This window comes from Oxyura jamaicensis, chromosome 15 (assembly GCF_011077185.1).
Source record: "Oxyura jamaicensis isolate SHBP4307 breed ruddy duck chromosome 15, BPBGC_Ojam_1.0, whole genome shotgun sequence".
Taxonomy (NCBI): domain Eukaryota; kingdom Metazoa; phylum Chordata; class Aves; order Anseriformes; family Anatidae; genus Oxyura; species Oxyura jamaicensis.
This window is the reverse complement of record NC_048907.1, coordinates 12,883,450-12,896,039: the sequence shown is the minus strand read 5'-3', so window position 1 is coordinate 12,896,039 and position 12,590 is coordinate 12,883,450. Positions and strand designations below refer to the sequence as shown.

The 12,590-nt window shown below is 38.7% G+C and overlaps 1 protein-coding gene across 5 annotated transcripts in view; it reads left to right on the top strand.

Moving 5' to 3' along the window:
• The first annotated feature begins 8,342 nt into the window (after nucleotides 1-8,342).
• Nucleotides 8,343-12,590, top strand: part of SFSWAP (splicing factor SWAP) — a 48,254-nt gene continuing 44,006 nt past the window's right edge. For 2 of the 5 annotated variants that reach the window (XM_035340411.1, XM_035340410.1), the window contains exons 1-3: nucleotides 8,343-8,755; nucleotides 11,141-11,310; nucleotides 11,873-12,010. In XM_035340411.1, coding sequence (XP_035196302.1) covers nucleotides 8,499-8,755; nucleotides 11,141-11,310; nucleotides 11,873-12,010 — 565 coding nt within the window. In that variant the 5' untranslated portion in view covers nucleotides 8,343-8,498. Of the gene's footprint in view, nucleotides 11,311-11,872; nucleotides 12,011-12,590 lie in introns of all 5 variants that reach the window. The other 3 variants (XM_035340412.1, XM_035340413.1, XM_035340414.1) reach the window with 3 other exon arrangements.

Below are 12,590 nucleotides of genomic sequence, written 5' to 3'. Positions count from 1 at the left end.
ATGTCCTGTTTACGCAAATATAGTTATGCTTGAGACATTTATTCTGCTGTCAAAGTTCTCCCACAAAGGCATTCAAAGCTTTTTAGTCAGCCTCTGTGTTTTAAAAGAAAATATTTTCTAAATATTCAGCTTAAAGTCTGTGTCTTGGGTAAAGTTTGCATCTGGGCCTGGTTTGCACCTCAGACTCAGTTCAGTGATCACCGCTGACTGACGTTCGTTTAGCTTCACAGCCCAAACTTGGTCCATTCCCCAGTTTCCACGTTGACACAGAAGTTCAGTGATTAATGTTCACAAATCAAACACAGCCAATTATTAATACACTGTAATCCCTGTAATCACTTCCTCTAGCATTACTTGTCAAGGCCCTTTAAATCTGTGCTCAGGTCAAGAGACGAGCAGAAATTCAAGGAAGTGCTCTTCATTCTCCTCTTGCTAGCAAAACAGTCACACCCTCACATACACATAGGTTACACACACATATATGCCATTTAAGAGCTTTTCATTGATCCAAGTCTTGGCAGAAGTGTAGAGAAATGATTCACATGGCTGTATTTTTGTCCTTCTTGCTCAGTGAAATACTAGTCTGCTGGCAACTGTGAGCTCCCAAAAAATGCAACAGGGAAAGAGTAACAAACTGCACTAAAAAGACTGGGGGGGGGAGGGGGGGGTGAATTAGGACCCTTCAGCAGCAGATGTTAGCTTCGTGCATGGCACATCTGTTATTTAAGAAGGCTTAATAATAAAGAACAATGTAACCTCAGCCAAAATGCTGGAGAACAAGTGGAACAGTCTGTCTGCAGACTCAAGGCTTAAGCCAAATCCCTGGGCTGGATATTCTGTGTCTTTCAGATTTTTTTTACCTTTTGTAATTTTCTGAAGATAGTTCCCTTTCCAGAAATTGAATTTATGGAGTATGCATGAAGCTTCCAGAAATAAGAGGTTTGCTGTGAAATACTACCTCAGAGCCTCAGGGGGAGTTTCATTACTCCAGACTTTAGGGATCACTCTGTATGGATGATTCTATTTTTTGACTTGCTTTTATCTATAGGACAAAGAGATAAAGTGCTATTACAATATAGCCTGTTACATGCATAACTAACATTCTTATTTCAGTTTGCATGTTACTGTTGTCCATCCTGAGTTCCTGTACCAAAATACTGCTGCTTAGGCCACAAATTAGATCTCTAAGACATTAATTTCATTTCCCAAGACATATCAAACACCTACTTTATGTTATTGCTTTATTTTCCTTTGAAACTTGAACCAGCTGTCTGATCCAATATTTCAAACTCTTAAGTTCTTAACCAGAAGCCACCAAGGTATTGAATGTAAATTACTCCTACTGGAAGGAATCAGGAATGACTGACTGCTGAGCAGCATTTATTTCCTTTCTATATTAACAACATTTAGGTGTGCTCTCCTTCACTCTGACAACTATTTAACATGAGATGGCCAGGCTTATGCAGATCAGAACAGAAGCAATACAGCACTAATTATCAAGTCCTTCTGCCTTAGGTCTAGAGCAGCAGAAGCCCTTGGGATTACTGAAGAAGTCAGCAGAGAGTGACCTTTATCACACCTTTTGCTTGTAGTTTTTCTCTGGTCCATCAGATTATTCAAGAAACAGAACAACAGAGTAATTGAGTAATTCTGAGATAGGACTGAATGTCTTCTCGTATTCAAACCGTGAATGAATAAAGATTTAGGATTGCAAACACTAAAAAGCCATGAAGGAAACTTTACTGAAAGTGTCATGCTACCACTGGATCAGCATAGGCACACAGACGTGCCTGGGCATCTGTACTGATACACAGATCATTCTGGCTGCACAGAGGCAGGTGTTAGGCTGGGATCTTCCTCATTTAAGTTTTCATATATTATGAACCATACCAAGATAAGAAAAATGCCTTGAGGCTTGGATTGTTTGTATGCTGAGACTTGAGCTTACCATGCATTGTCTTCTTATGGCATGTGCACTCCTTATACGCTAAAACTGCATACAGTATGGAGAGGCAAACACATCTTGTCTGTCTGTAGTAAGATAACACATCGCAAATGTGCTCACAGTAGGTTTTATTAACATATCCAGCATGATGAAGCATTTGTTGTTTTTTTTTCTGTACAAGCAAGACATATTAACTTGAATGTCTTCAGCCATTCAGACTTCCAAGCTAGGAAAACCATAACAACTGCATAAAGCAGAGGGGCATCTTTATGAAGCATCAAAAGAGTCTGGAACGGTTTGCTTCCAGATTCAGTAGCTCAGTTTTTTCCCCTCAGAGCATTAAGGCCCTGAGCCTTGCACACAGAATTATGCATTATGAAAAGCTGCAGTCAAAAATGGGAGAAAGAAGCTTTGGAAAACAACATCAATAGAGGAAGACAGCAAGACAGGCACCACTTTGAACTAGTATGTGCTGAGAGGTTTCTGAGTAGAAAATGCTGATTAGGTGATGAAAGAGACATTCTGTATTAGAATTTATTTTTCTAAAATCTATAAACTTTTTTCAGATTGAAGTATTTGAAATAAATCATTGGATTCAAATGCATACCTCTAAGTACTGGTATTTTTTTCCATCTTCATCAACCTTCAGAAATGGATCTTATCTCAATCAAAACTAGCAGAGGATAAAGCATTTAAGCACACTTCAATGAACGGTAGCTCTAGGCTTTTTTTTTTTTTTTTTTTTTTAATTTTGTACTCAAGTCTCAGATTTTGCCACCATGGAAACATTAACAATTTATACCCAGCAGATCCAACACCAAGGTGTGACAGCTACTTTGGCCTCCCATGTTCGTCACTTGATCCCAGCCAATGTGTGAATGGGAAAGGTAAGAGTTGTGTGCAAGGGATGATGGCAAATTGCACTAAAAGAAAAAAAAAGAAAAAAAAAAAAAAAAAAAAAAAAAAAGGAAGAAGAAAGTGGCAAATTACATATGGTTGTACAATGACTGATTTGCAGCCACAGTGTGTAGCACTCTGAAAGCACCAGCTGTTGAACATGAAACATTTGACACTGCTGAGACATTTGGAAGCCAAACATTTAATGCTGAAAGAGGAATCTAAGGATTTTTCATCCAAGAAAATTTGAAGCATTAGAGGGAAGAAATAACTGAATTTGATTACGCAAACTGGCAATACTAATATGAAGGCCCTTTACCTTCCTATTTGATAACTCTGCAAATCAGTGCCACTGGACGTCTACTTTGCACAATAGGCAACTTCAGGATGCAGAAAGCAACAGCATGCAGCATGTTGTCCAACCGTGCCATCTGGCACTAGCTAATGTATCTATCAGTGACTGCTTTCACTCTCCCACCTATGAAACTTTTCATCATGTTATACTGAATTATAAGTCCTTCAGAAAATATTTAAATATTAGGTTCAAATAAAATTAAAACCTTCAAAAAAGTGTCCACAGAACAGACGATCAAAGACCATTAAAGAAGCAAATAAACAAGACAAACTGCTGCTGCCTTATCTTTTTCCTCTAGGAATGAATAGTAGTCTACTAGGCCTAAATCTTTAGTAATTATTTCCACAAAGGAGTGCAGCATTGATTTTTCCAAAGCACGCAGAGGGCCAGGAGTGCTTCAGCATCATTTGAGAGAGAAGCTTCAATAACCAGTGGCAGCTTAACAACATTTGCAAACAAAACCACAACACATTTCTTATGGAACTTACGTCATGGGCTTCCACAGTAACAACAAAAGCAAATTTATGATGAAAGCTGAATGTAAGGAATTTGGTTAATTGTAAGCTGAATATATTTCAAAACTATTTAATTTGCTCTATGTTTTGTGTACTGTAACAGAAATTGCTTCTTACACATTTTTAGTTAAAATGCCTCATACATAATCATTTTTCTTTCAAAAAACTGTAAGAAAACAAAGCTACTGCTGCTATATGAGAGAATTCAGGAGCAAATCCAACATCGATTGTTAGTACTACTCATAAATGTTAATTTACTCTTTCCAAGCACATAGTAATAAAATGCTTTATATAACACAACAGCAAAAATGTTTTTGAATAAAGAAAATAGAAAGTAAATGGAAGGAAAAAGAGGACAAGCTTATTTAATTTTATTGTATTTTGCAATCAGCTGCACATTAGGCTCCACTCCATCAAAATGACAGGAACTGAAATTTCTTCAGCCAAACGATGGCACCTACGAGCTGATCTATAGCATTTAGTCTTGTGAGGACTGTCTGATAGAACCTGCTGGGCCTTTTCAAGGCAAACATCACAGGGGGAAAAAAATACAATCTTTTTCTGGATAGTCACCCCCTCCCCCTTTTTTTTCATTTGTTTAATGCTTTCTGTTTATAATTAAGTGCATCTTTGCTTCTTAAACACACCCTCAAGAAAGGAGACCAAAAGAAAGTAACAAAACAAATTAGTCATAGAAATTGGCAGGTTGTGAAATACGCACACACTCACAGAAGAAACCACCTACCAGAGGATACATTGCATATCTGTGTAACTTGCTAGAATAAGAAATGTGGTCAATAGGTAAAAGTACTGTGTTAAAAAGAAGAGAGCTTTTTACCTCATGTTTTTGGACAGATAGGTAAATATAATCTTCATTCAAGAAGTAACTCTCTGGAAATAAAGTTACTCTCTGGAGCAACTAAGCTATGAATTACAGTAAGCTTGTAATTAAAAAGAGCTGGAAATCCTCAACCACTACTCTGTTAGTCTGTATCTAGTCATTAATTCAGCCAGTTACATACTGCAGTCATTAACATACCCATAAATTGTTTACCTAGCTACTGTTTTATTGCAATTCTGTATTTAAAATGTGATTCCAATTCAATTGGACTGGAATTACCATATGTTTTATATGTGGATGCCACAGTAATGGCAGAAGTAACAATAAAATCTGCTCACAAAGTCATGATAATTTAAGGAATATCTTCTTTAAGAGAATAATTATGTACAATTTTAGTGTTCAAGTAAAACATTCTGGTTCTGTGAGCATGTCCCTGAAGAACATGGCAGCTCTTCTGTTACAAGATACCACTGAGGCAGAATAAAGTCTGATGGCCATGCAGGTTCATGCCAAGTTCCTTAATAAAAAAATGATGACCCAGAAATACCTTAGATCTTGGCTCCAGCCTAAGCACAGCATTTTCTACAAAAATAACAGGCCCACTTTGAACATCAGTGTCAATACTAATATCATGAAAACGCAAGCTTTCAATTTTTACTATGAAGAACAGGGTGTAGTGTTGATCAATAAATCCTACATGAACTCATATAGTCTCATCCCCCTATAACCAATAGAAAGGAATATAACATCTTAGAATTTATATGACTACCCACTCCTAAGTTACAACTACTTAATTACTGAAAATTTGCACTCTTCTCTGCAGAACTGCTTACCCCTCCTTTGCTATGTCTTCAGCAGTGTTTCCAGCAGCTAAGATCTCCTTTCTCCTCTACAACTGGGATAACATTTGATGCATTCTTCGGGTATGCTTGAAAATCCCTTTATATTGCTGAAGGACAAAATGTGAGGAAAATGGTATTTTTCTTTCAAATCAGCCCAACATGTTTTTCTTTGAAACCTACTTCAGAACTGAGAAATAATGTGTTTTCTACACTTTTAGCTAAAGGTAAGCCACAAAGCAATACTAGATGACTACAGTTCTATTAAAATACAGAAGACAAAAAAAATAAAAAAAATAAAAAAAAGAGAGAGAGAGAGAAAGGTTTGTTTTTACTTGCTTTATTCTTGCTTTCCTACCTGCAATGGAATGAAAATATAAAAAGCAAGAGGGAGAGAGATTCATTTTGTAATTTTTTTCCTGTTATAGCTAGCTACTCTTCCTCCCAGCCAGTTCAGCTCGGACTAATTGGGTGTTGAAATATGAAATAACATTGACATTCTACCATATAAAAACCTTAAAAAAGAAGCCTAGAGTCATTTAAGGTATATTTTCTTATTAGCTGATATTTAGGATTTTATTTAAATTTTAAAAAAAAAAAAAAAAAAAAAAAAAATCTATAATGACTAGCACCAAGTTTCCTTCCTGATTATGATATACACTAAAACAAAAATAAAAAGGGAATAGTTTACTGATACATACTGAAAAAATAATCTAAAGAAGATATTTTTATTATTATAATGCAAAGTCATAATGTACTATTATGTGCTTCCTCAAATACATTAAAGATCCCTGTATGTAGTCTGCTCATGTTCCTACTACCTTTCCTTGAGTAATTAATAATTTGCAAATAACTGTTGTGCAATAGTCCTGTTCTTGCAGAAGCCTATCTTAATCTCTCTTCTGTTTACAGGCTAATTACATGTGAACAGCCACAAATATCACATGCTACAATAAGCAGTGACATGCTGCTCTAGGCCTCAGATTTCACTTTGTCCCTCTTCTCAGAAACAGACATACAGCTCCCTTTTCCGTTTCTTTACATTAATTTCAAATCACCAAACCAGCACCAATTAGTTTTAAAGTCTTGCAGTTAGCATATCCCCTCCTGTTCTTAATAATTCAGGAGAAAAAATTATCAACACCTGGTGTTTTATTGTTCCTGGGTGTTCTGATTGCCTCTTGGTTCTTCTACAAATGGCTCAAGTGGCTGGAAAATTGCTGTTTGTTCGCCTCTATCCATTTCACCATTAAAGAGCTCATTAAAATACTCCCTCCATCTTTCTCTAATTGCATTTTTTGTAACGAAGATTTCCATTTTTGTCCTTTATCTGACCCATGTACAGTTCACACCCTCGCCTCAAATGCTGATATCCTGGTAAAATATTCTTAAGTTATCTCATTACACCACCACTTCAGCTGCATGGAGCCATTTTTGTGACACATGGCTGAATCATTTGTATTACCAGAAGATTTATGGAAGTCACAAAATCCTCACCACATATTAGTGTTTAATTGTGTTTTTATACTGCCCTCAAAATCTGTTTGTTTGTTTTCCTTTATCTTCTTTTTATTGTTTTCTCCTGCAGTTTTCTTTACTCCAGGCGTTTCCCAACTGGTACAAAATTGTGGAAGGATGATCAGGCCTGTTGCCCCATCTCCTTGGCATTCAGGTCTGTATTCCATGTTTCTCAAAGGGGAGTGTTATACAAAGAACTACTCTCTACATTAAAACATCTCAGTCATTACTTTACATGCCAGCAAGATACGTCCAAAGCACCCACCTTTAGCAGATTTCTCCACCGATAGTTCTGAGGCAATCAATTCCTACTAAGTTCCACATGAAATATGCTCCACGGTTACAGATTTGTTAACTTCAAAAACTTTGGTTTTTTAACCATCTTTTATAGCACAAGGAATTGCAGATGCATGTGTACGTGCATCATAATTACTTAAAAGTATCATATAATATTTACTCAGATTTTGCAGTTCACTTTCACAAATACTGTGGAAACCCCATGGATAATGTCTTCAGTTTCATGACTAAAGCTGGAAAAAGAATTGTTCAAGGAAAAGTTTTACATTTCTTCACCAAATTTATGCAGTAGCAGGTATTTCTAGATGCAGACACAAGCTATCCATTTCTTTTCCAGTGTTCATGCATTGGTTTTCTCACTGTTTTACGTATTTCATTCCCTTGGGTCAGTGACATCGGTAAATTGTTTGTACAGGAAAAACCCAGCAGCTGTCGGTGTGTATTGGTGTCCAGAATTCCTCATAACAAAAGCTATGGTTTAAGTCTAATTTTGAATAGCAAAACATGATGCATTTAATTACAAAACTTGTCATAACTTAGGCAAAGCGACTTGATCCCTCACATTAAGTTCTTGAGGAGCTTAGTTGTTGGTGGGGTTTTTTGCTTGTTTGTTTTGCGGTCTTTGTTTTTGTTGTTATTGTTTTTGGTTGGTTGGTTGGGTTTTGTTAGTTTTGCACAGCATCAGAGTGGTTGAGGTTGGAAGGGACCTCCAGAGATCCTTTAGTCCAACCCTGCTGCTCAAGCAGGGTCACCTTGACCACGTTACACAGGTTTTTGCCAAAACCAGGAAAATAACATCACACTGAGGCAAACATCATTAGAAAATTTGACCCTGAGTAGATATTTTTTAGCAAATATTCTAGTTTATCAACTACAGCAGAAATCTTCCTCAGCAGAAATCAGACTCCCTTTTCACCCGAGCCACCCCCCGGGTTCCGCACTTTCGTCACACCCCCCGTCACTGCGGCCGCCAAGCCACCGGCAGTTGTCGCCTCAGGCCGTTCTACCCGCCCCACCCCGCCGCCGCCGGCAGCACAGAGCTTCACCGCGGGCCTGGGGCTGCTCGTTCTCCTTCCCGAAAGCTGAGGCGAATCTGCCAAGTGCCGGCAGCCGGGCCGCCCTCTGCTCGGCCAGCGGAAGAGGAAGCGTCGCCATTTTGTTTCGGGTGATGGCGACCGTGGTGCTGTGGAGCTGGAGAGTTTAGCGCGGGCCCGGCCTCCTCGGGGACTCGCTTCTCGGACAGTCGCTGTTGCTGCGAGTTTCCTCCTCCTCCCCGCTGCGTCCCCCGGTGATGTACGGAGGGGTCGGGGGTTCTCGCCGGAGCGCAGAAGAGGCAGGCCCGCCGCCCCTCATGTTGTTGTCAGGCGGGGCAACGGTCCCCGGGCCCCCCGGAGGAGGTGGAGGAGGTGGAGGTGGGAATAGCCGTGTGGAGCTGCTGGTGTTCGGCTATGCCTGCAAGCTGTTTCGAGATGATGAGAAGGCTCAGTACCAGGAGCAGGGGCGACACCTTATTCCTTGGATGGGAGACCCCAAGATCATGATCGATAGGTCGGTGTACCACAACCCCCAGACTCTGCTGCGAGATCTGTTATAGCCTCTTTCTGTTCCTCCCCTTATACTGTGGGCAAGCGAGGGCGGGGGATGAACAATGGAGGGCTCGCTCTGGCCGATCAATGTGTGGGGATCTTCTTCGCTGGCAGACTTGGAGGGCTGCTCCTCCTGCTAGGGTGCTTCGAGCGCTGCTGTTGTAAGGCTGACGTCCCCCAGGCAATGGGAATTTGGGGTTCCCTTCTCTGGCAGTGTGGGGAGGTTCCCCTCCCTCAGGCATCCAGTATGCATTGTGTCTTCTTCTCCACTTGCTAGGACAGGGTTTGTGGAGTGGAGACTGAAGGTTTTGCACCTTTTCAGTGCAAACGTGAACTATTATCTATTCTCACATGGAAATCAAGGAAGCCCTATTGCGTTGGAATGCTTATAGGAAGCTTTCTGCGTTCGCTAAGCAGCCAGGGTGTAGGGCAGGGAGATAAGACATTTACCCACCTTAGGGAAAGTGGGGCTTCTGTACTTCTGTGTAATCTGACTGCAAGCTGTTGATGGGATACCCCAAGAGTAATTTGTGGTCTAATCACTTTTTCCTTGTGCCGCGCGTTAATCTATATTAGCGGCAGAGTGGGTCTCATTTGGGGTGTTTGCTCTTCAAATTTTATGACAGAGGTGGCTTTTTAGGTTGTTTTGCAGTACTTACAGGTTCATGGCCAGAGAGTGTTAACAGAATTTAGTGGTTTGGTTTTTCTTCTGGTCTCTTAAGAAGTCTCAGTGGTTCAGGGTGGGATTTAGAAGTAATTTATTCAGAATGAGTTTTCTGAATATATATCTGGAGAAAGAAAATTAGAAGTCAGGTTGGGTATATGTGAGTAGAGCACTGAAAGTGCTATTTATGAGAAGTTGTGGCTGATCCTGAAAAACTCAGTGGAAAGATGGAAGGGTTTGGGTTTGAAAAGGATCACATGACATACTATACATATTTGTTCCCTCAGTTTCATCATTGGTGTGATGCTAAGCGTGATTTTTCTTGTTTCGATTCAACACAACAGTATTTGGCTTGAAAAAAAATCCATAAGAATGCAGGAAAAAGAGATGTTCTTGTGCTATTTTCGATTCTTACTGTTTAATTTGTTAAATTGCAATAAACACAAAAACATGAATAAGTTATATTTTATTCTTAAGTGAGAAGTGTTATAACACACACTTCTGAGAGTGGCTCACTTGCATGGCACATTTCATTAGGAGGTAGAGGCCATTTTTGTGGTTCTGTACAGCAGTAACCCAGTTTTTTGTAGTTATGGAAATTGTTGGGAGCAAAAATGAAGTATGTGCATGTATGTACATACATACAATACTAAAAAGTTCAAATAACATACATTTGTAAGTTAAGGAAGCTTGCATTTACTAATCCTATAAACTACTTTGGAAGCTTAGGTTCTTTTTATCTCCAGCAGCAGTCTTCATTTTCACCATTTTGAGAAAAGCACATTGCTATAAGAAGACATGGGTTGAAGTTTGCCTGTGGACAGAGCTTGATTAACCAGACCTACGTGTTTCATTAACTTTGCTATTAGAATATTTACTTTCTTTGTTTTTGGTCTAGCAAGTTGGCACAAGTCAAGAGTTGTGTGTGGGAAGACACCTCAGCGGAGTGGAGTTTACTGTCACTTTTCAATCAGTTTCTTTTACTGATGCATAAACATTATCCCAATGCAATGCTTTTCTTGCAAATAAAATTTTCTGCTTAGTAGAAAGGAAGTGTACGTCATTGATCTTTGCCGTTTTTACGGTGAACCTCCTTGAATTGCATGTATATGTTACTGTTCCTATGTATGTGTGTCTCTCTATCACATAACCCAGAACTTATTTCCTCAGCCAAATGGCTAGGGGCCGAGCCTAGCCATGATTTTACCTCCAATGGACGCAAGTTTCTATGGTGAAGATATCTCCTGAGAGTTCGGGACTAGCAGAAAGAAGCGAGGAAATTTCGACCGTTTGGTTCTTACGGATAGGTATTTATGTATTCGGGTTTGTGTGAATGTAAGCTATTTGACTTTCCAGAAAAACATATTTTGCAAGTGACATTGATTGGTTGGTTGAACCACGTACGGTAAGAGCTGTTAAGGAAATGGATCCCACTTAAACTATTAAAGGATACCTTTGCCTTTAATTGTAATAATTTATAAGTTTCTTTGAGAGGAATCTAGCCTATTAAACAATTTTTCAATAGTTGGTGACAAATGATTAGCAAAATTAAACGTAACTTCTAAAAGGAAATATGCTTTAACATATAAGTATTTTTTTTCATTTTTAATGGGTAAGTATTTAAGTAGTCGCATAAACTCAAGCCCTAAGTTTTTTTCATTGACCAGCTTTTTCATCTTGCAGGTATGATGGGCGTGGTCACCTGCATGACCTTTCTGAATACGATGCTGAATATTCTACATGGAACAGAGATTATCAGTTGTCTGAAGAGGAAGCTAGAATAGAAGCCCTCTGTGATGAAGAGAGGTATTTAGCCTTGCATACGGACTTGCTTGAGGAGGAGGCGAGGCAAGGTATTGCTCAAGGAAACTTCCTGAGTTAGCACATGTTTAAATAAATAATTTTGAATTTAATTAAATTTACTCCTACTTATTTTATACTCTCTTTTTTTCTGATGTTATCTTGACAGTATCCAGTGGATTCGAAAGCGGGAGTCTTTGCGTATGTGAGAGGACCACAGGATAGTTTAAATATAGATCCACACAGAAACTGCCCTGATTGTGAGGGCAGACTGGGATTTCAGACACGCCCCCCGTCACCCCGGGGCCCCCCCCCCAAAAAAAAAAAGAATAAACACACCCTGCTTCTTTTTCAGTGTTGTATAACTGAAAGTCAGTGTTCTTGTGTGAATAATTATGTTAGAATGTCTTAACCCTCAGCCTTTATCTCTTCAGGGAGACATAAATGGTCAGCATATGTACATGCTGTCTTTTTCTATTCAGTTTTAAATGAAAGTTAAAACAGGTGAAAACATCTCATCTAAAAACTTAAGTAAGAATCTTTTTTTCTCCTTCTTTTTTAAAACATTAACTTTAAAATATGTTGTATTAATTGATAATTGTATTTTTGTTCAAGAGGAGGAATATAAAAGACTGAGTGAAGCCTTGGCAGAAGATGGTACCTATAATGCAGTGGGATTCCGTTATGGCAGTGATTATTATGACCCTTCAGAACCCACTGAGGAGGAGGAACATCAGCCTGCAAAACAAAGAGGTAAGGGGTTAAAAATGGTGAGGGTTAGTTAAGAGGAAGCACCTCTGTCTCCCATGCAGTTCAAGGTTGAAAATCTTTGATGTTTTTACATTCATTTTAATGCAAAAGTACTTCAGGGTAAATAGAGGTTACATTTTTTATGGAATTTTGTTACTAAGTTTTTCTGAAAACTTTCTCTTGATGTATTAAAATATTTTCCTGATAAACCATAGTCAATACTGCAGTAATCAGGATCAGAAATTTAATTCTGCTGTCCTGCAGGTTCTTAATCATAAAAATTCTGGTATTTCATCACATGACAATATTTTACCACTATGTTTCTTGGTCAAGAAGGAAAAGATCACTAGAAATAAACAAAACAGTAATTAACCATGATAGAATTTTTAGATTTAGGTTTCATCACCTTAATAATTACAAACAAGACCGTTCTCAACGTAGTATGCTTCTCTTCGTGATCTTAAATGCAGAGTTCAGCTTCTCATGCTCCCATCTTTAAGTATGATAACTGTATTTTTAATGGGAAGTCTTAAGGAAGCTTTCAAGTGTTATTGAGCTATGTCTTAGTTATGTTAGAATTGTT